This window comes from Heterodontus francisci, chromosome 15, assembly GCF_036365525.1.
Source record: "Heterodontus francisci isolate sHetFra1 chromosome 15, sHetFra1.hap1, whole genome shotgun sequence".
Taxonomy (NCBI): Eukaryota; Metazoa; Chordata; class Chondrichthyes; order Heterodontiformes; family Heterodontidae; genus Heterodontus; species Heterodontus francisci.
Window position 1 is genome coordinate 47,897,855 of NC_090385.1, and position 24,313 is coordinate 47,922,167.

At 42.3% G+C, this 24,313-nt stretch overlaps 1 protein-coding gene across 2 annotated transcripts in view; it reads right to left on the reverse strand.

Moving 5' to 3' along the window:
- Positions 1-6,963: 6,963 nt before the first annotated feature.
- Positions 6,964-24,313, reverse strand: part of gcna (germ cell nuclear acidic peptidase) — a 47,031-nt gene continuing 29,681 nt past the window's right edge. For both annotated transcript variants that reach the window (XM_068047489.1, XM_068047490.1), the window contains 5 exons: positions 17,771-17,972; positions 15,091-15,226; positions 14,863-15,001; positions 11,575-11,779; positions 6,964-9,398 (listed from right to left, as the gene is read on the reverse strand). In XM_068047489.1, the coding sequence (XP_067903590.1) occupies positions 9,149-9,398; positions 11,575-11,779; positions 14,863-15,001; positions 15,091-15,226; positions 17,771-17,972 (932 nt within the window). In that variant the 3' untranslated portion in view covers positions 6,964-9,148. The remainder of the gene's footprint in view (positions 9,399-11,574; positions 11,780-14,862; positions 15,002-15,090; positions 15,227-17,770; positions 17,973-24,313) is intronic.

Sequence of the window (24,313 nt, forward strand, 5' to 3'; positions counted from 1 at the left end):
ACAGTGACCTGCAGAGGAGTGGACAGTAGTTCACCAAACTGTGGTTCCCCCTAAATATCGAAGAGATATTCTGCAAATTGCCCATGAAATTCCTATGGCTGGGCGTGTGGGTATCCGTAAGACCCAAGCCTGAATCAGTCCCAACACTTCTACTGGCCACAACACCACAAGGACATGGTTAAATTCTGCCACACCTGTCAGATTATTGGAAAACCCCAACCTACCATTAAATCTGTACCAATGATCCCCATTCCTGCTGTCGCAGAACCTTCCAGTAGAGCTCTAATCGATTGTGTGGGACCCCTACCAAAAACCAGAACAGGTCATCAGAACCCGTTAACTACCATGGATATGGTCACCAGATTCCCAGAAGCCATACCCTTCAGGAAAATTACTACCAAAGCCGTAGTTGAGGGGTTCACCAGATACGGACTCCCCAAAGAAATACAGTACGATCAGGGAACCAATTTCATGTCCCAAATATTCCAGGAGGTCATAAAAATCCTCAGTATTAACCAGGTGAAATCCTCAGCATATCACCCTCAATCACAAGGGGCTCTGGAACGGTACCATCAGACCCTAAAAACTATTCTCCAAGCATATTGCAGTGAATATCCCTACGACTGGGACAAGGGAGTAATTTTCTTGCTACTTGCTACCAGGGAATGAATCCACAGGCTTTATTCCCTTCGAATTGATTTTTGGACATGAGGTGAGTGGCCCCCTAAAATTGATCAAAAAAAAGTTGGAGAGGCTTTTCCAGGCCTGTGCGGTAACAAAGGAACACCACAAAACCTCTCAGGAAAAAATGAAATGGCAGGCAGATAAGAAAGCTGCAGTCTGAGAGTTTAAACCAGGGGACCAGATTCTGGTGCTGCTACTCCTGCAGGGTGAACCTTTAAAGGCCAGGTTTAGTGGCCGATATAGTGTAGCTAAAAAGGTGAATGTAGTAAACTACCCAATTAACACCCATGACAGAAGGAAAAAACAAAGACTGTGCCATATTAACATGCTGAAAAGATACTACAGCCGAGTACTAGACAAATCAGCAAGTGTTTGCTGGGCAGTAAATGTGGTAGAGGGAGAGAGCAGTAGTGGGGACGAACTGGATGAGGATGAGAACCCTGAAAACTCTAAAATTGAATTCCCTACCACTAAATTGGTCAAAAAACACCAAAATATCTAAGGGACTAGACATAACGCCGGACTATCTCTCTGAGACGGGACCTAATCACATTATTAAAGGAGGTCAGCAAAGTCTTCAGGGACAATCCAGGTTGCACACATATTCACAGAATTGTTACAGTGCGGAAGGCGGCCATTCAGCCCATCATGTCTGCACCGGCTCTCCAAATGAGCAATTCACTTAATGCCATTCCCGTGCCTTCTCCCCATCACCTTGCACATTTTTTCTTTTCAGATAACAATCTAACTTCCTTTTGAATGCCTCGATTGAACCTGCCTCCACCACACTCTCAGGCAATGTATTCCCGATCCTAACCACTTGCTGAGTGAAGAAGTTTTCCTCATGTTGCTTTTGACAACTTTAACAGTGCACCATGTAGAGTAGGGGAGACCCCACCAATAAAATAGAACTCCTATAAACTGAACCCAAATAAGCTAGCTCAGGTCCACCAGGAAATCCAGTACATACTGGAAAATTATTTGATCAAACTCAGTAGGAGTAGCTGGAGCTCTCCTATCGTATTAGTTTCCAAATCTGATGGTTCTACCAGGCTCTGTATTGATAACTGCAAGATCAAAGCAGTTAAAAAAACAGATTCATACCCATTCCCACGTATCGAATACTGCATAGACCAGGTAGGAAATTCCACCTACATCAGCAAAATAGACTTATTGAAAGGATATTGGCAAGTACCAATGATACAGCAGGCAAAGGAAATCTCCGCCATTGTCACAATAGCTTTCTTGAGAGCAAGCTTCTCCTCTCTCAGCAGACATGCTCTCACTGCAGAATCTCTTATTCTGAAGACAATCCTATTTCTGATGAGATCACCCTTCAGTTGCCCAAACTCAACATTCAGCTAGATGTCTCAGTAAGGTCACATACTGATCAATTTTCTCCCTCTCTTCCTGAGCTTTAGTGTTAAACACATTGCATTCATAAATGACATTAGTAGAGAGTTCAAAGAGGGACTTCAAGGCCTCCAAAATCTTAAGTCTTGCTTTTCATCTCCTCAGTGAGATCTAGGGTGCAATACAGCTTGTAACATTCCTTCCCCATCAATGACAACACAGTTGCTGAGCTGTTCAGGTTTCTTGTCCAACTCTGTAGCAATCTCATGATTCTGCCATTGAGACTGGAAGAATTGCCAACTCCCCCTCAAATCTCCCTTCGTGTCCATAGGAGCAGGTTCTGGAAAATTCGAAGCCATAATGACTTACCCAGCTGTCGATATGCTGTGTAAAGTTGCAGACAGAAGTTTTTTTTTAAATTAAAACTTTGCCTGGAATTCCCCAGGGCATAATTATTCTCTCAAATCCCAGCCACTCATTTCTGGCACCATGTTCTATGTGGCGCATAAAATGGCTACTGCCCAAAAGTCTTTGTTTACATATCATGATGTCAGAGGTCACATTTGTATAGCAAGTCAAAAAGTGTACGAAAATATCCAAAAAAATCTACGGTCATCACTTATAACTAGTACATCATAATCTTTTAAGAAATAGTTCAAAAATATTAGGATTAGCATAGCATATTAGTATATTAATGCAGTTCAGGGTAGCAGGATGCAGGTCAAAGCAAATCTAGTTCTCCAAAGGTTATTGGATCCAAGATAAAACGTTTTCTAGCAACAGCACTACAGGTTGCCTTTGGCTGTTGTTCATTGGGGAATAACAAATGGTGAGTGGAGAAAAAGTAATTTTAATAGGTTTATTCTCCCCTCAGCTCCCAGGATTCAAGTGGCCATTCTTCACGTGAACTGGAGAGTACAAGAAAACTGTTCCTTGAGAATAAAAGCAAAATACTGTGGATGCTGGAAATCTGAAATAAAAACAGAAACTCGGCAGCTCTTGCAGCATCTGGACAGAGAAACAGTTAATGTTTCAGGTCTGTGACCTTTCTTCAGAACTGGCAAAGGTTAGAGACTTTAAGCAAGTGAAAATGGGGAACAGGGGAAGAACAAAAGGGAAGGTGTGTGATAGGGCAGAGAGCAGGAGAGATTAAATGACAGCTATCACGGAACAAAGACAAAGGGAGTGCTAATAGCTGTAAAGACAAATCATTAGTCCAGAGAGTGTTAATGGCAGAATAATGAACAGCTCTGTCCAAAAGCAAAAACCTGAAAAACAAGTTTAAGAAAGGCACATGGCAAAAAAAAAATATATTTTTTAAAAAGGCAGTTATGCTGAAATTGTTGAACTCAATGTTGAGTCCAGAAAGCTGTTGAGTGCCTAATTGGAAGATGAGGTGCTGTTCCTCGAGCTTGCGTTGAGGTTCACTGGAACACTGCAGCAGGACAAGGACAGAAATGTGGGCATGGGAGCAGGGTGGTGAATTAAGATAGCAAGCAACCGGAAGCACAGGCTGAGCAGAGGTATTCCACAAAGCGTTCACCCAAGCTGCATTTGGTCTCCCCAATGTAGTGACAGCATTGTGAGCAGTGAATACAGTATACTAAATTGAAAGAAGTACAAGTAAATCGCTATTTCACCTGGAAGGAGTGTTTGGGGCCTTGGATGGTGAGGACAGAGGAGGTAAAAGGGCAGGTATTACTCCTGCGATTGCATAAGAAGGTGCCGTGGGAAGGGGACAAGGTGTCGGGGGTGATGGAGTGGACCAGGGTGTTGCAGAGAGAATAATCCCTTCAGAATGGCTGACAGGGGAGCGGAATGATGTGGAGGCTGGTGGGGGGCGGGGGGGGAGTAAGGAGAAGGGGAACCCTGTCACGGTTTTGGGATGGAGGGAAAAGGGTGAGGGCAGAGGTGCAGGAAATGGGTCAGACATGGTTGAGGGCTCGATCAACCACAGTGGGGGGGGGGGGGGGGGAATCCTCAGTTGAGGAAAAAGGGACATACCCGAAGCACTGATGTCGAAGGTTGCATCATCAGAACAGATGCATCGGAGACAGAGAAACAGGGAGAATGGAATAGAGTTCTTCTAGAAGGCAGGGCATGAGTAAGTGTAGTCGAGGTAGTTGTGGGAGTTGGTGGGCTTATAATGAATATTAATGGACAGCCTATCTCCAGAGCTGGAAACAGAGAAGTCGAAGAAGGGAAGGGGACGGAGATGGACCATGTGAAGGTGAGAGAAGGGCAGAAACTGGAAGCAAAGTTGATAAAGTTTTCCGGTTTGGGGCAAGAACAGGAAACAGCACTGTATTGACTGTAAATCCACACACGTATAATCTTTTCCCATTTATCGTTGGATAAAAATGTAGAGAATAATATGCAGCACGTACCAGATTTATTTTGAAAAGTAACTTAAAAGTGGGAATTAATAAAACTAAATTACAAGTTTGAAATGTGTGTCTCAAATGGTGCAACCCTATGTGGCTTTCGTGATATACTTTGGAATGCAGAAGACTTAAAAAACCTGACTATAGCACCTACCTGAAGAGATACGCGCACACTATGCAGTCGGCACGCAGCGGCTCGCGCACTCTTCCCGCCTAACCTTCGCGCACGTGCTCTGCATCTCGCGCGCACAGAAAGGTCGAGTCACCAACACCAAAGATGCAGAAGTACTTAGACGGTTGTTCATTGGAAGTTAATCATCTCCACCCAACACATCGCCGCAAGAGGTCCTCAGAGCAACGTCCTCAAGCCAATAGGTTACATATGCTTCGTTAATGACTTTCGGTCCATCACACGCTGAGAAATAGGCAGTTGCTAATTGCCCGGCGTTGGCAATTGCAATTAGAGCCCTTTCTGGAGGTTTGATCATGTGACATTTGATCACATAGCATCTGCAAAAGTTGCTTGAAAATATACAGCACAAACAGTCCAACTGTGTTCACAGTACACGAGTCTTCTCCTATGCTATCTACCTCATCGCCACCTTTCAGTATCCTTCTACTCCCTTTTCTTTCACCTACTCGTCTGATTTCTTTCTGAAAGCATCGAAGCTATTCGCCTCAAGCACTTCCGGTGGTAGCGAGTTCTACATTCTAACCACTCCCAGTAAATAAATATTTCTCTATTACATTAGCTATGTTGTATTTATGGCCCAAAAACAAAAAATGCTGGAGTCACTCAGCAGGTCTGGCAGCATCTGTGGAAAGAGAAGCAGAGTTAACGTTTCGGGTCAGTGACCCTTCTTCGGGTTCCGAAGAAGGGTCACTGACCCGAAACGTTAACTCTGCTTCTCTTTCCACAGATGCTGCCAGAGCTGCTGAGTGACTCCAGCATTTCTTGTTTTTGTTTCAGATTTCCAGCATCCGCAGTATTTTGCTTTTATTGTATTTATGGCCCCTCGTTTTGGATTCTCTCCACAGTTGTTCTACCCACCCCATTCATAATCTCAAGTCTTGTCTTTCAAGTAAAAGACTAACTTGTTCAAATCTTTCACAATCGCTAAAAGTTTGCTGCCTCATTTTACCCATTAAAATCAACTATCACACAATAACCTGAATCAAACTAAGGCAGGGGGCTCAATATTTGGGGCACATCATCCTAAACTCAGTTCAGCAAGAACATTTATAATCACTTCCTTGTCTAAATTCTTGAATAAGGGTGTTACATTGGCTACTCCCTCAACCCACAGCATGATTTGCATGTTAAGAGGATTGAAAAATTGTGGCCAGTCTCTGCAGTCTCCTTTGACGTCCGAGAGCCTGGGGTGCTTATTAGGCACTTGTTCACCTAGAGCTCTGCTGTTTTTTCCAGAACCAATTTCTTTTCTATAGTTAGATCAGTTGTTCAGTATTGTCTCACACACCCTTCCATCATTTGTAAAAAAGGCAAAATACTTAAATCTCAAATGTACCTTCATCCTAAACAAGTAGACGCCATCCTTCATCCATGTAGTTTCACCCTTTAACTATTGCTGTATGTTTTAGATGCTTTTTTAAAAAAAAAATTCATTCATGGGATCTGGGCATCACTGGCTAGGCCAGCATTTATTACCCATCCCTAATTGCCCTCGAGAAGGTGGTGGTGAGCTGCCTTCTTGAACTGCTGCAGTGAAGGTACACCCACAGTGCTGTTAAGATGGGAATTCCAGGCCTTTGATTCAGCAACAGCGAAGGAACGGCAATATAGTTCCAAGTCAGGATGGTGTGTGGCTTGGAGGGGAAGTTGCAGGTGGTGGTGTTCCCATGCAACTGCTGCCCTTGTCCTTCTAGGTGGTAAAAACCCACACCAATTTACTTTATTAGCTGCTAGTTTTATTAAACGATTCTAATCTCCCTTTTTCACTTCCCTAGATATTCCTCATGATTCTCTTTAATAATTAGCCCTAACTGTAGCGTATGCCTCCCTTTTAAATTTCAAGTTTAGTTATAATCTACTTAACTCAATACTTTGCACCCCCTTTCACCTCATAGGACTCCATTGAAGATTTTTCACTGCTGATCAGCCAACCAGTTTGCAAGCTTTTCTGCAGTTAATTTGGCTTTGACATCTCTCCACTGCCCAGTCTGGCACCTTTATCTGACTTGTTTTCTTTTTCCCATTCTTATCTGACTATTTTGTGGTCATGACTTTCCTATTGTTTACTCAATTATTTTCCCCACTACATTTCCAAGAACTAAAATCAAGTAAAATTTTTCATTGTTGGATCAGAAAATATTAATCTAGGATGCAATCCTGGATATATTCTAGTATTTCCCGGTTCTCCGTTTGGTTGCCTGTACTACACAGCAAAAATATACAGTGTTCCTTCCCATTTCTTAACTCCAACCATATGCATTGTCTTAATGCAACTCTCCTCCCTCCATTTCACATACAGACATTATTGCAACAAATACACATCATGGACATTTACTTTTGTTTTCTCTTCATAACAAAACTTTATTGGCATTTCTCCAAATAAAAATGAAGCTCCATTCTTAAACTATATTTGACACAAGTGGTTTGACACAAGGCATTTCAAACTTGGACATATAAAACAAACAGGCAATACAGATTAAGCATGATCTATAGGGCAGAATGGAAAAACAACATTGTAATTACTAATCTAACTCATTCAATAGCGTGGCTTCTGTGTTTAATAGTCCCACAGATCCCAAATCCAATGCATCCCTTTGTTATCTCTTACCTTTTTCCTTTCAACTAAACACATGGTACATCCTAAGCATCACTACTTAAATTTACTTAATATGATGTAGTTTGGCAAAGACAAACATTACATGAGGCAGCTGTTCTACATTTGTCAGTTTCCTTAAAGAAATTGTTTTCCTTGTGACAGCATGCCAAGTGAAGACATGGGAACACAGAAATACACTTTCTGCAATATTCCCTAAACTACTGCAGTCTCAAGTACTGCTGTCACATCTTGCTCACCTCAGGTTTTTTTAAAAAAAAACTACATTACACTTGATAAGAGGATGTCAGCAATTTTGGAACAAAAATGTTTTGGACAGACATTCTACATCATAATGCAAATGCAATATTAACTATTGGTCGCCATTACTATTTAAAATGTTTCCATCAGTCTCCACAACTAGCATTCATACTGGACCAACAGCAGAGGCAATTCTGCTGCTCTTGGACAAGTTACTTGAGAGGTCATTTCCAATATCAGTGCGCAATATCCTGAAAGTTGTCATCTACATACCAACACCTGAAGGTGGCTATGGGGACAGTGGTATGAAGAACAAATGGAAAAATTCTAAAAGTCCTTTCAGGAAAAACTGTATACAATAAATAGTGCAAGCATTACTGCAGTAAAAAAAATGGCATATAACCTATAACCAATACCTACCATTTCACAACCAAAATTAAGCCAAAAATACAGCCAACTTGAATCACCATAATGTGGACTGATTTAAAATGTAAACAACTATGGAATTTTGCTGTGCACAAAATGATAACTGTTTGAGTCACTACACTTCAATGTTTTTCACTGTGAAGTGCTTTAAGATGTTTGGGAAATACCAGAAGGCATTTTTATAAATGCAAATTATTTCTTATTCTGTCTAATGCCTTATATTTTAACACCATCCTGCAGCAGTCAGATCAGAGACAAATCTGCCATTAACAGTAACTGAACTTGCCATAGTTAATCGAAAAACAGAAATTTTCCTCTCCATCACCACCATCTTGTTCCAAGGAAGCAAATTCTGTGTCAGAAAGGTAGAAGACCCTTTAGACCAATCATAGTACATACAAATATAACAATTTTCAAACTTCATTCAAGCTTCTTTGGGCATTTTTGATAAAGGTGAGCAAGATCAGTGTAAGGAAATAAATGATTGCTGGCATTAAGTATTCCCAGATCAAGTACGGCAGATAGCTACAGGGTAAAACTACCTTTACAATGTCTCAAGAATGTGGCAAAACTCCAACTTCAGAACACTGCAGCACCAAGATACTTACATTTCCCACACAAACCAACCGTACAGCCTCTTCCAACAGACACCAAGTTGAGGCACCCGGAACTCAGTTAAAACAACCGAAGTTTATGTCAGGTGGGATTCTTACCACTGCAGAAAAATACTTTCCCCACTTCAGTCAGGGGTGGCTCATATCCAGGCCTCTGCTATGAGGCAACTAAATTTATACTGAAAAATAGGCACCCAAGCAACAAGAGACCCTTCAGTTCCTTTACTCACAGTTTTATCAAATTTCCCACCCTCAGGTCATGTTATATTGCACATTTTTCTTATTGTGGATCAGGAACAAAATGTTCTTGATATATCAATTATTGGAGCCTTTTAGATAAATTTCAGGATAGTGATCAAACAGAACTCCATGTGCAGAATGTACATTTGAAAATAGATTGTGAAAGATGGAATTGAAATTCTTAATATGTCTAATTACAACAATTTCCCCAACACAAGTTTTGACGTGAGATATTTTTCCTTCCAGGAAGATAAGAATCTGATTTATAAATTTTTAGTTTGGGTCATCACAAAGTCTGGTAGACTTTCAGAATTAATCATCATTGCTTCCAATGGTGCAGAATACAGCTGTCTCCTCAGACATCCAACAAAAGGTATACTACCTATGTCTCAAGGAAGGATTAGAAGTCAGATATCTGAGTCTTTTTTGCGAAGTCTGCACTTAATTTCCGCATGACCTCAGCATGTTGAAGTCCCTTATGCTCCTTCTTGGTTGAACCGTAATTCTCCTTCACAAATTTAGCAAATGGTGCTAGTCCCTTTTTTGCAGGCGTGCTGTCTTTCATCATGCTTGTTAATAGAACGAGCGGGCCTGTGCATATAGCACAGACAAAACGCTGTGTGTCTAGTGACTTGGAATGTCGGCCAATCCTGTAGGAGAAGCTTAAGTATCAGTAAATAGCATGAGCAGAGATTCTTAGCAGCAGCTCATCCATTAGACAGAAAAACTGCGTAACAGCCTTCACTGATCCACACCATCAACTGTACAAGAGGTTTTTCATAGCTTTTGTATGAAGTTTGAAGAAAAAGAATGACAATATTGGTTGAGAATAAATTCTCAGGCAAACGCATTTTCTTTCTGTCCAATGCAAGAACTTTTTGTTTGTTTCAGCACCTTATGGAAGATTCACAGAATTACTTTGAACCAATGATTATTAGTTTGTAAATCAGCAGATAACTAAGTTGTAATATTCTGCATCATCTTAAATACAATAGGCCGACGAGTACTGAAGATAAAATGATATATTTTCTTCATATAAAAAGTGTGGAATATTCGTAACTCTATTTTTCTCCTGTTATACAGTGGATAGGGTAACAACCTATATACCCAGGGATCTGGATAGATTAAACTGACAAATGGTACATATTGCCCAACATGAATGAATGCAGGGTGATGAAACTATAGCAGGGGAATAAGTAGATTGAGAAGATGCACTATAATAGACTGAAGACTGCAATAAAGGAATGGGACCTGGTTGTATTGATGAATAGATTATTGGCAATAGCTGTACAGTGTAAAACAAAGGTGGCAAACAAGATTTTGGTATGTACAGCTAGAGGAATAGAGCATATGTCTCAGGAAGTAATAACTTGTATGGGATAAGAGTTTAGCTTTGAAGAGTATAGAAGCAGGCAACTAAACTTATACGGAGAAAGAGTCACATTCCTGCTAGGGTGCCGAAGGAAAGTAGGAATATCATAATCTGGAAAAAATGACTTTGAAAGTTAGTGGCGAATTCGTAAATTTTTTTATTGCTGGAAACAGCATGAGAGGGGCTAAAACCCAAGATTATAGTGTATTTCTCAGGAGGCTGAGTCATGATCTCAGATCAGACAAGTTGGCTAAAAGTTATGCATTGTTAATACAGTTTTCTTCCCTCCCAACCTAAAGGTCCTGGAGTTCCTTGGATGCTGGAAACCCTCCAGTACCTCAAACAATTGACCATTCTTCTAAGATACCAATGGATTGCCACCAGGTGACTCACCATGGAGGTGCAGCATGAAAGGAGGTCAGTAGAACACAATCCAGTTCATATAGAGATAAAGCATAGTGACCCTGGCTGCTTTTTCTTTTTTTAAGCCCAAGAGCACTTAAACCAAATTGTAGTACCCAGAACACTGTCCTGGCTAAAACAACTTAAAAACCCCAAGGTGCTCCACAGGAGTGTTAACAAAAATTGAGATATATAGTGCAGATGGCCAAAAGCTTGGCCTAGGGAGTTGGTTTTAAGGTGTGTCCTAAAAGAGAAATGAGGGGTAGAGGAAATTCCAAAACTTGGGGCTTGGCAGCTGAAGACATTGCTGTTAATGGTGGAGTGATTAAAATTGGGGGTGTGCAAGAGTCCATAATTGGAGTGCAAATACCTTGGGGGGGTTGTAGAGCTGGAGGAAGTTATAGAGATAGGGAGGGGAGAGGCCTTGGAGGGATTTGAAAATTAAAGATCAGCTACTGCAGCACAAAGTAGGGCCATAGTCTGGGGCCTTCCTAATCTGTCTGATTCAACACCTACCAGTGATTATTTGAACGATATAGCCTAATAGAACAAAGAACAAAGAAAATTACAGCACAGGAACAGGCCCTTCGGCCCTCCAAGCCTGTGCCGATCCAGATCCTCTATCTAAACCTGTCGCCTATTTTCTAAGGGTCTGTATCTCTTTGCTTCCTGCCCATTCATGTATCTGTCTAGATACATCTTAAAAGACGCCATCATGCCCGCGTCTGCCACCTCCGCTGGCAACGTGTTCCAGGCACCCACCACCCTCTGCGTAAAGAACTTTCCAGGCATATTCCCCCTAAACTTTTCCCCTCTCACTTTGAACTCGTGACCCCTAGTAATTGAATCCCCCACTCTGGGGAAAAAAGCTTCTTGCTATCCACCCTGTCTATACCTCTCATGATTTTGTACACCTCAATCAGGTCCCCCCTCAACCTCCATCTTTCTAATGAAAATAATCCTAATCTACTCAACCTCTCTTCATAGCTAATCTTTTGTGTTGGGATGTTAAGTAGTTTAAAGGAAACACTGCAAATTTCTCATGTACTCACTTGTTTTTGCACCTGCTGCACTGGTATGTGTACTTGTAATTTATTTCATACGTATGACAGCGTGTAACCATTGGTAACTCAGGGTGGATCAGTATGGATTTCTGTGCATACAACTTCCAGAATGGTCCATGCCCATCGCGAACATTATTAATAAGCCAGGTAGCAGCATGGCACAATTCATGAATCAATGTATCCCGTAGACGCTCTGCAAAACAACTCAGAAATTAATGTTTCAGATGAGGACAGGATGATGATCAATCCAGCTTTTATTAATCCTCTTGGGTTTAGCAGCTCTAAGGTTACAGCCTTGAATACATTCAATCGGGGAAAACTCATCAGCATCTGTGCTGGTTCCATATAGATTAGAGATTTGTCCAAACTGTCACTGTACATTTGAGCTAATGATCTGAATTAGAGCCACTAAATAGGCTTTTTGTCAAGTTATCCGAGTTTAGGGCATCTCAAAAAGGAACAAATCCTCAGAGATGGAGTTTGCCATTCTAACCAGCAATGTGGAGTTTTACCATCTCTCCTTCCAATTTCTCTGTATAAAACCATAGAAGGAGGCCATTCAGCCCAGCGCGTCTGCACCAGCTAAAAAAAAAACCAGCCGCCCAATCTAATCCCAACACCTGGTCCGTAGTCTTGCAGGTTATAGCACATCAGGTGCATGTCCAGGTATCTTTTAAATGAGTTGAGGGTTTCTGTCTCCACCAATCGGGCAGTGAATTCCAGACACCCACCACCCTCTGAGTGAAAAAGTTCTTCCTTATGTCATGTCGAAGGTTCACCAGACTTGTTCCTATGAAGAGAGATTGGGGAAACTGGGCCTGTATTCTCCAGAGTTTCAAAGAATGAGAGGTGATCTCATTGAAACCTACAAAATACTGAAAGGAATAGACAGGGTAAATGCAGGCAAGATGTTTCCTCTGGTGGGGAGGTTAGAACCAGGGGACATAATTTCAAAATAAGGGTGAAGCCACTTAAGACAGAGATGAGGAGAAATTTCTTTACTCACAGGGTTGTGAATCTTTGGAATTCTCTACCCCAGAGGGCCGTGGAAGCTCAGTCATTGAGCATGTTTAAAGCAGAGATTGACAGATTTCTAAATACTGTTACGACCAAGGCAGGAGCAACGCACTGTCAATCTAGTCCCATCACTCCACAGGTCGCAGTACATTAAATTTTTCCCACCTAACCAGAAAACAGCCAAATTAAACTGTAGTAACCCCCAGAATACAACAGACCAAACCAGGTATCTTCAGACAACAGATTAACTAGCAAACATTAAATCTGAAGATAAACCTATGTCTAAAGACCTTATAACTTAGTTAAACCTAACTCCCCCATACACACACACACACATTCAAAAATAACAGTAGTTAACCAGTTTTAAAAGTGGTGTTTTTTTTAAAATTAGCTGCTTAAGAATAAAAAAGTCTTTGTGGGTTACATTCCTGATGGATGAGGTATTCTAATGAAAAAATAATCAAATGCCATTTGAAGTCTCCACGCAGATTTGACGAAATAATCACTTGGTAGATCGGCATTCAAAACACTTTGGCTGCAGCAGGCATCATGACCATCGGCGAATTCCAGAGAATACAATCAGTCAAAAGAGATTCAATCTTGAAGCAAATACTTCCTGGCTTAGAAGTAAAGAAAAGGAGTTTTGCAATCTTCAGAAATACAAATGGTCTCTTCAAAAAAAGCGGCTTTTTTTTTCTCCTTAGGCAATTAACTTGGCCTGTAGCTCCTTGTAGAATTTCTGGTGAGAGAGAAGAGATAGCTCTTTCTTCAGCAGCATGCCTCGCTGGAGTCTCTCAAAAACTGGTTTCAGCTGGTTTTTGCCAGTTTTACAGTCAAATTGAAACATTATACCATGTGACCTCTTTCTTCTGTCATTTAGGTAACAAGTGCAGCTGACTGTTTTAATCCAAGGAGAAAATAAATACGGTTCCATGACAATACCAATGAAAAAGGGATATGGGGACAGTGGGGAAAAAGGCTTTGAAATGGATGATCAGCCATGATCATATTGAAAGGCGGAGCAGGCTCGATGGGCTGAATGGCCTAATCCTGCTCCTATATTCCCTCTAATCCTTCTACCAATCACCTTAAATCTGTGCCCCCTGGTAATTGACCTCTCCGCTAGGGGAAACCGGTCCTTCCTGTCTATCTAGGCCCCTCATAATTTTGTACACCTCAATTACATCACCCCTCAGCCTCCTCTGTTCTAAGGAAAACAACCCCAGCCAATCCAATCCAATCTTTCCTTAAAGCTGCATTTTTCAAGCCCTGACAACATTCTTGTAAATCTCCTCTGTACTCTCTCCAGAGCAATTATGTCCTATCTGTAATGTGGTGACCAGAACTGTACACAATACTCCAGCTGTGGCTTAACCAGCTTTTTACACCAGTTCCAGCATTACATCCCTGTTTTTGTGTTCAATACCTCGACCAATAAAGGAAAGCATTCCATATGCCTTCTTCACCACTCTATCTACCTGTCCTGCCACCTTAGGGACCTACGGACATGCACTCCTAGGTCTCTCACTTCGTCTACCCCTCAAAATCCTCCCATTTATTGTGTATTCCCTTGCTTTGTTTTCCCTCCCCAAATGCATTAACTCACACTTCTCTGGATTGAATTCCATTTGCCACTTTTCCACCCACTCAAACAAACCATTTGATATAATTCTGCAGTCTCAAGCTATCCTCTTCACTATCAACTACAAGGCCAATTTTTGTGTCATCTGCAAATTTCCCAATCATGCCTCCCACATTTAAGTCCAAATCATTAATATACACCGCAAATAGCAAGGGACCCAACACTGAGCCCTGTGGAAGGTCAATGGAAACTGCTTTCCATTCGCAAAAACATCCGTCAACCACTACCCTTTGTTTCCGGTCACCGAGCCAATTTTGGATCCAACTTACCACATCCCCCTGTATCCCATGGGCTTTTATTTTTCTGACCAGTCTGCCATGTGGGACCTTGTCAAATGCCTTACTAAAATCCATGTAGACCACATCCACTGCACTACCCTCATCAATCCTCCTTGTTACTTCCTCAAAAAATTCAATTGTTAGTAAGATACTGCCTACCCTTAACAAATCAATGCTGACTATCCCTGATTAATCCGTGATTTTCCATGTGGCTGGCTATCCTATTCAGCGTCATATCAAAATAGGAGACTGATGCCAACCAAAGGACCTTGCATGGAATGAAAATTAACATGAATTGAAGGCACATTTATCTAATTATATTTTAAGTTTTGTTCTCACCAGCTGAATCACACACTTTCTCTGACAGTTCAATTCTAGCATAGCGTCGGAGAGCACCATCCCTTTTCTGTCCAGTAACACAATAGCCAGCTGTTTTCCTCATTTTCTTATTCCATGTGATCTCCAACTTCTCTGGAAGCTGTAAATTATACCACAGAAAGTCAATCACTCCCAGTCCTACAGGATCTCATTGGTTGGCCACGCATTATAGGATCAGTAAGGTTTTACCTTCTGCTGAAAGACACTCTTATTGTATAAATCATAGAGTTCTTGAGTTAACTCCTCCCTATTCCGTTTGAAATTTCTTACATACTTTGACGAGCTGAGGGTCAGGTCCTGAAGGAAGCAACCAGGTGTTTGGCATCTGATGAGAAAGGTAAAATGTAAATTAAGGAATTTGAGTTGAACAATCACTACCCAAAAAGTAGTGTTCTAAAAAGAAAATTCATGCGCTTCCCTTAAATCTCAAACATTAAGAGTTCCTGAACTAATTCGAGGATATTTGCTAGACCCCAGTCAGGGGAGAAATCAAAAATACTCACTGCACTTCACTCAGGGAAACATTTAAAGCAAGAAATGGGTGTTGTTTAGCCTGCTTGATGAGAGGCCCTTCACTATCTAGTGATTAAGTGAAGTTGTACCATCTGAGACTGCAAGCCACCAATAGCCCTTATGACCTCCTAGACTGCAAACAGAAAACCTGGACGTGGAGGCCCGACCTGAATACATGTCGGAGGGCGTACATCTGGCCACAGCCTCTCAAGCTGTCATTTGGTATAAGAGATGAAATGCAGTCCCCACAAGCTACTATTCAAATGTTCAATGGCTTCATAAGATATTTGGAAATGTACACTTCCATAAAATACTAGTACATTTCCCATGACACTGTTTTAAGAATCTGGGGATATTGTCTTTTTACAAAAAGGGAAAGAATGCCTGATGGCACAGAATCTAGTAGGAAAGACAGTTTTGATTGAAGGAACAACTTATTTGATTTGTAACTACGAGGCGCTGGAAGCAATCGGTTGTGGTTAGGAAAGTGATGAAAACAGGCCTTACAAAAAGGTAAAATTATATTTAAAAAAAGGCGAGACACGGGTGGCGGGGAGGGGGAAAAACATCACAGGACTACTAAAACAATGCATGAAAAAGAGGGAAAAAATACAACACATCTGGGACAAATAAAGAAAGCAACCCAATAGTGCTATTTAATAAAAGAATAGGACTGTCAATAAAATGTAGACAGAAGCTGGGAGAGCAAAGCAGGTCAGAAGCACATCAGAGCTAGCCAGGAATAAAACCAGATGGGGCATTAGATCAAAAAATAAACCAAAGCCTCAGAACAGGAAGAAAGCAAGCCTCTGGGTCGTCAGGAGCAAAATGGGAGCCAAGAATTTGGTCAGGAATTGCAGCAAGAAGCCTTCAGGTGCAGGCCTTGTGAAAACAGCAAGAGCAAGCAGGTTGAGTCAGGGAGGAAAGCAGGCATGGATAAGCCTTGGGGAGTGGGATCAAGGAAACAGCACAAGTCTGGAGGACAAAAAAAAAAAGAGTGGGAAATCACAGGGGCAACAGAAGAAAACCAGAGCAGATGCCTTGAGGAGTGTAAATAGCACCACAAACATGAAAAATAAGTATGAACTGTCACCTTTGGCTCAGTGGCAACAGTCATAACCGAGTCAGACAATCATAGTTCAAGCCCCACTTGACCATACAATTTAGGCTGGCACTTCAGTGCATGTCTGCATTGTCTGTATTATGCTCATATTACAAATAAAATAGACAAGGAGTATTTGCAGTCTGAGATAGGGCAAGAATGACAAGAAAGTTAACTTGCACAAAAAGGGAAAAACAAAATGGTAAACAAGAGTTGACAGTGAGTTCAGAAACACTCTCCATAGTACAAACTAGAGGCCACTGCCTGCAACTGCATTGGCACAGCCAATTGGTGATAATTAGAAATTGCCACCATAAATGTTAACATAAAAGTATCTCAAAAAATCTTGAATATATAACAGAATGCTCTGGACAAAAAAAATGCAACATGCACAAGACTTTTATTATACTAGTAAATTGGCCATGGTGTTGACAGTCAGTTGATGAATAGGTTTACAGACACGATAAAGAAAGATCCGTAAAAGTTATCGGACTGGATACATTAACACACTTTTTCTCTCCACAGATGCAACGAGACCTGTTACGTATTTCCAGCATATTCTATGTTTATTATAAGGCTGAGTTTGCTGACAACGCAACCACTCGGTGGCACGCGTGCAAATCATCGACTGAAATGTCACTGTCTGAGATGTCTCAGGCAGCTGCCAGTAATAAAGATGGCACTACTCAATTTGGCACAAAAAATGAATTAAACGCTAACTCCCTCAATGGCTGCAATCGGCGCCTCCATCCCACCTGCAACAGTACCCTGCTCCCTCCCGCCATCACCGCCTCTCTTTGCCACTCCCTCCTGCGCCCGTCTGCTCGCTCCCCCCGCCTTGCCCTGGCGCCCCTGGGCCGCAAGCTTCCCACCCCCACCGCTTCTCCGGGCGACCTGGCAAGTCGTCTGGAGCGGGAAACTGAAAGCAGCAATTGAGGCAGGGATGGACAGAGGGAGCAGGGTACTTTTGGGAGGCAACGATCACGGCCATTACGTTTGACGTCATTGTGTAGTGATGTCGGCGCCTGCATGCTCAAATTCATACTGGCAAGCTGGCTAATGTTCGAATGCACAGATGACATTGGCGATCGCTCTGTGCGTGCTCAGTGTTGAGGAGACGCTCCGTTGTTATAAAGATCCAGAAACCCATTTCACAGAGCCATCCAGTGGCCAGAGTCTGCACAGTTTACATAACAAAATTAAATAGATGTTGACAGGAAAACATTTACAAGGTGACCTTTTAAGAATGCCTACCGCCTCCACACTCCATGTTGAGATTGCGACTCAGAAGCACTTGGAAGCTTGAAGTCCGACAGTTGGCTCACCGAAGTAAGCTCAGATAGAACACCTTTCATTGGTTTCGATAGGTGGGTAGAGATTGGAACAAAACTCTTCTTAGCTGTGGGTTTGTGCTTAATTCCCAATGTTTTACTACTGGGTTTGTGTTTCACTGGCTCTACAGAGAAAAATGGTATAACAACAAATCAGTATGATAGACACAAAATTAGCAATTTCTTACTCTAAAAATCAGTCTTTTTGCAGTTTCCTGAATATAAATTAGTTTTTCCTTCATTGCTCCACATTCTAGAAACGTCCACGACCACTAAAATAGTAGTTTCCCAAATGATAAAATCTGCATGCAATCCATAGATTACATTTACCCGAACCAACTTTTAGCTTACACACATAGGACTAAAACTGGGCTCTAGTTTAGAATTCAACACTTCAGTATTGTAGCTACTGAGGAGTCAGTCTGAATTCAACTCCAGGAGGATTTGCCCTGTTCCTGCACTTCTCTTCTCAACTCAAGGTCAGTTCCTCCAAGCAGAGTCTGTATTTCAAATAAAAGTTTTTTATTCGTTCATGGGATGTGAGCATTGCTGGCAAGGCCACAATTTCTTGCTCATCCCTAATCGCCCTCAAGTAGGTGGTGGTGAGTCGCCTTCTTGAACCGTTGCAGTCCTTGTGGTGGAGGTACGCTTCCAGGGAGGGAGTGCTAGAATTTTGACCCAGCAACAGTGAAGGAATAGGACTGTATCTGACTTGGAGGGGAACTTTCTGGAACTGGGTGTTCCCACACGCCTGCTGCCCTTGTCCTTCCAGATGCTAGAAGTCGCAGATTTGGAAGGTGCCATCGGAGCCTTGTTGAATTGCTGCAGTGCATCTTGTAGATGATGCACATTGCTGCCACTATGTGCTGGTGGTGGAGGGACTGCTAATCAAGCAGGCTGCTTTGACATTGATGGTGTCGAGGTTCGAGAGTTTATGGAGTGCTCTCATCCAGATAAGCGGCACAGTGGCGCAGTGGTTAACACCGCAGCCTCTCAGCTCCAGGGACCCGGGTTCGATTCCTGGTACTGCCTGTGTGGAGTTTGCAAGTTCTCCCTGTGTCTGCGTGGGTTTTCTCCGGGTGCTCTGGTTTCCTCCCACAAGCCAAAAGACTTGCAGGTTGATAGGTAAATTGGCCATTATAAATTGTCACTAGTATAGTTCGGTGGTAGGGAAATATAGGAACAGGTGGGGATGTTTGGTAGGAATATGGAATTAATGTAGGATTAGTATAAATGGGTGGCTGATGTTCGGCACAGACTCGGTGGGCCGAAGAGCCTGTTTCAGTGCTGTATCTCTAAAAAAAAAAAAAAAAAAAATCTAATCTAATATTCCATCACAGTCCTGACTTGTGCCTTATAGATGGTGGACAGGTTTTGGGGAGTGTGGTGGTGAGTTATTCACTACAGAATTCACACTCTGACCTGCTCTTGTAGCCACAGTATTTAAATGACTGGTCCAGTTAGGTTTCATAGGTAACCCCCAGGATGTTGATGGTGGGGGATTCAGTGACGGTAATGCAGTTGGATATCAAGGGGAGATGGTTAGATTCTCTCTTGTTTGGAGATGGTCATTACATTACACTTGTTTGGAACAAATGTTACTCGCCAATTATCATCCCAAGCCTGAATGTTGTCCAGGCCTTGCTGCACGTTGACCACGGACTGCTTCAGTGCCCAAGGAGTTACAAATGGTACTGAACAGTGTGCAAATCAGCAAACATCCCCACTTTAAACTTATGATGGAGGGAAGGTCATTAATGAAGCAGCTGAAGATGGCTGCCCTGAAGAACTCCTGCAGTGATGTCCTAGTGCTGAGATGATTGGCCTCTGACAACCACAGTCATCTTCTTTTGTACTACACAAGACTCCAGCCAGTGGAGAGTTTTCCCCGATTCCCACTGACTTCAATTATATGAGCAATTTTATAGCAGGGCAGTTAGAAAAATTCAAGGTAATCAGGCAGCGTCAACATGGTTTTCTGAAAGGGAAACAATGTTTAACCAATTTATTGGAGTTCTTTGCAAAAATAACGTGATGTGGATAAAGTGAAATTGGTGGCTGTACTGTACTTGGATTTCCAGAAGGCAAAGAACAAAGAAAATTACAGCACAGGAACAGGCCCTTCGGCCCTCCAAGCCTACGCCGATCCAAATCCTCTATCTAAACCTGTCGCCTATTTTCTAAGGGTCTGTATCTCTTTACTTCCTGCCCATTCATGTATCTGTCTAGATACATCTTAAAAGACGCTATCGTGCCCGCATCTACCACCTCCGCGGGCAATGCGTTCCATGCACCCACCACCCTCTGCGTAAAGAACTTTCCACGCATATCCCCCCTAAACTTTTCCCCTCTCACTTTGAACTTGTGTCCCCTTGTAATTGAATCCCCCACTCTGGGAAAAAGCTTCTTGCTATCCACTCTGTCTATACCTCTCATGATTTTGTACACCTCAATCAAGTCCCCCCTCAACCTCCGTCTTTCTAATGAAAATAATCCTAATCTACTCAACCTCTCTTCATAGCCAGCGCCCTCCATACCAGGCAACATCCTGGTGAACCTCCTCTGCACCCTCTCCAAAGCATCCACATCCTTTTGGTAATGTGGCGACCAGAACTGCACGCAGTATTCCAAATGTGGCCGAACCAAAGTCCTATACAACTGTAACATGACCTGCCAACTCTTGTACTCAATATCCCGTCCGATGAAGGAAAGCATGCCGTATGCCTTCTTGACCACTCTATTGACCTGCGTTGCCACCTTCAGGGAACAATGGACCTGAACACCCAAATCTCTCTGTACATCAATTTTCCCCAGGACTTTTCCATTTACTGTATAGTTCACTCTTGAATTGGATCTTCCAAAATGCATCACCTCGCATTTGCCCTGATTGAACTCCATCTGCCATTTCTCTGCCCAACTCTCCAAACTATCTATATTCTGCTGTATTCTCTGACAGTCCCCTTCAGTATCTGCTACTCCACCAATCTTAGTGTCGTCTGCAAACTTGCTAATCAGACCACCTATACTTTCCTCCAAATCATTTATGTATATCACAAACAACAGTGGTCCCAGCACGGATCCCTGTGGAACACCACTGGTCACACGTCTCCATTTTGAGAAACTCCCTTCCACTGCTACTGTCTCCTGTTGCCCAGCCAGTTCTTTATCCATCTAGCTAGTACACCTTGGACCCCATGCACCTTCACTTTCTCCATCAGCCTACCATGGGGAACCTTATCAAACGCCTTACTGAAGTCCATGTATATGACATCTACAGCCCTTCCCTCATCAATCAACTTTGTCACTTCCTCAAAGAATTCTATTAAGTTGGTAAGACATGACCTTCCCTGCACAAAACCATGTTGCCTATCACTGATAAGCCCATTTTCTTCCAGATGGGAATAGATCCTATCCCTCAGTATCTTCTCCAGCAGCTTCCCTACCACTGACATCAGGCTCACCGGTCTATAATTACCTGGATTATCCCTGCTACCCTTCTTAAACAAGGGGACAACATTAGCAATTCTCCAGTCCTCCGGGACCTCACCCGTGTTTAAGGATGTTGCAAAGATATCTGTTAAGGCCCCAACTATTTCCTCTCTCGCTTCCCACAGTAACCTGGGATAGATTCCATCCGGACCTGGGGACTTGTCCACCTTAATGCCTTTTAGAATACCCAATACTTCCTCCCTCCTTATGCCGACTTGACCTGGAGTAATCAAACATCTGTCCCTAACCTCAACATCCGTCATGTCCCTCTCCTCGGTGAATACCGATGCAAAGTACTCGTTTAGAATCTCACCCATTTTCTCTGACTCCACGCATAACTTTCCTCCTTTGTCCTTGAGTGGGCCAATCCTTTCTCTCGTTACCCTCTTGCTCCTTATATATGAATAAAAGGCTTTGGGATTTTCCTTAACCCTGTTCGCTAAAGATATTTCATGACCCCTTTTAGCCCTCTTAATTCCTTTGATAAAGTGTCACATTAAAAGGTTATTGCGGACAATAAAAGTTCATGGTGTAAGGGGTAACATTTTGGCATGGATGGAAAATTGGCTAGCTAACAGGAAACAGAGTAGGCACAAATGGATCATTTTCTGGTTGGCAAGATGTAACAAGTGGCATGCCGCAGGCATCAGTGCTGGGGACTCAACTTTTTACAATTTATATAAATGACTTGGATGAAGGGACCGACGGTATGGTTGCTAAATTTGCTAATGACACAAAGATAGGTAGGAAAGTAAATTGTGAAGAGGACACAAGGAGACTACAAAGGGATATAGATAGGTTAAGTGAGTGGGCAAAGATCTGGCAAATGGAGTAATGTGGGAAAATGTGAAATTGTCCATTTTGGCAGGAAGAATAAAAAAAGCATATTATTTAAATGGTGAGAGATTGCAGAGCTTGGAGATGCCGAGGGATCTGGGTGTCCTCGTGCATGAATCAGAAAAGGTTAGTATGCAGGTACAGTAAGTAATTAGGAAAGTTAATAGAAAATCATTTATTGTAAGGGGAATTGAATACAAAAGTAGGGAGGTTATGCTTCAGTTATACAGGCATTGGTAAGACCACATCTGGAGTACTGTATACTGTATTGGTCTCCTTATTTAAGGAAGGACGTAAATGCATTGGAAGCAGTTCAGAGAAGGTTTACTGGACTGATACCTGGAATAGGCGAGTTGTCTTATGAGAAAAGATTGGACAGGTTCAGCTTGTATCCGCTGGAGTTTCGAAGAGCAAGAGGCGACTTGATTGAAACAGACAAGATTGAGGGGTCTTGAAAGGGTGGATGTGGAAAGAATATTTCCTCTTGTGGGAGAATCTAAAACTAGGGGTCACTGTTTAAAATTAAGGAGTCACCCATTTAACATAGGAAGATAGGAACAGGAGTCGGCCATTCAGCCCCTCAAGCCTGTCCCGCCATTCAATGAGATCATGGCTGATCCGTGGCGTAACTCCATATACCTGCCTTTGGACCATATCCCTTAATATCTTTGCTTAACAAAAATCTATCTATTTCAGATTTAAAATTAACAACTGTTCTAGCTTCAACTGCTGTTTGTGGGGGAATGTTCCAAACCTCTACCACCCTTTGCGTGAAGAAGTGCTTCCTAACATCTCTCCTGAACGGTCTGGTCCTAATTTTTAGAATCTCCAACCAGTGGAAATAATTTATCTTTATCTAGCCTGTCTTTTCCTGTTAATATCATGAAGACTTCGATCAGATCACCCCTTAACTTTCTAAATTCTAGCGAAAACAGGCCTAATTTGTGTAATCTCTCCTCGTAACTTAACCCCTGTAGTCTAGGTATCATTTTTGTAAACCTACATTGCACTCCCTCCAAGGCCAGTATATCCTTCCTAAGGTGTGGTGCCCAGAACTGCTCACAGTACTCCAAGGGGGTCTAACTAGGGTTTTGTACAGCTGCAGCATAACCTGTGTCTTTATACTCCAATCCTCTGGATATAAAGGCTAGCATTCCATTAGCCTTTTTGATTATATTCTGCACTTGCTTGTGGCATTTTAAAGATCTATGCACCTGAACCCCCAAGTCTCTTTGGACATCCACTGCACTTAACCTCTTCCCATTTAGAAAGTACCCTGCTCTATCCTTTTTTGATCCAAAATGGATAATCTCTCACTTGCTCGCATTGAAATCCATCTGCCAGTTTTCTCCTCACCTAGTCTATCAATATCTCTTTGCAATTTTATGCTATCTAGACTGTCTACAATGCCGCCTAACTTTGTTTCATCAGCAAATTTGGATACATGACTTACTATGCCATTATCCAAGTCGTTAATGAATAATGTGAATAATTGAGGCCCCAACACAGATCCCTGCGAGACCCCACTAGTCACATCCTGCCAATCGGAGTACTTACCCATTATCCCCACCCTCTGTCGCCTACCACTCAACCAACTTTCTAACCATGTCAATACTTTGCCCTCAACTCCATGGGCTTCTACCTTAGTTAACAGTCTCTTATGTGGGACTTTATCAAATGCCTTCTGGAAGTCCATATAAATAACATCCATAGACATTCCTCTGTCCACTACCTTAGTCACTTCTTCAAAAAATTCAATGAGGTTTGCCAGGCATGACTTTCCCGTCACGAATCCATGCTGGCTGTCCCTGATTAACTGAAATTTTTCTAGGTGTTCAGTCACCCTATCCTTGATTATAGACTCCAGCAACATGCCCACCACAGATGTCAGGCTAACTGGTCTGTAATTTCCTTGGTTCCCCCTTTCACCCTTCTTAAAAAGTAGAGTGACATGTGCAACTTTCCAATCCAGAGGGACCACTTCTGAATCTAGGGAACTCAAAGACTACAGTTAGGGCATCTACAATGTGTTCCCCTACTTCCTTCAACACCCTCGAATGGAAACGGTCAGTTCCTGGGGATTTCTCACTCTTCAGTTCCATTAATTTCCTTGTTAATGATGTTTTACTTGCATTAATTG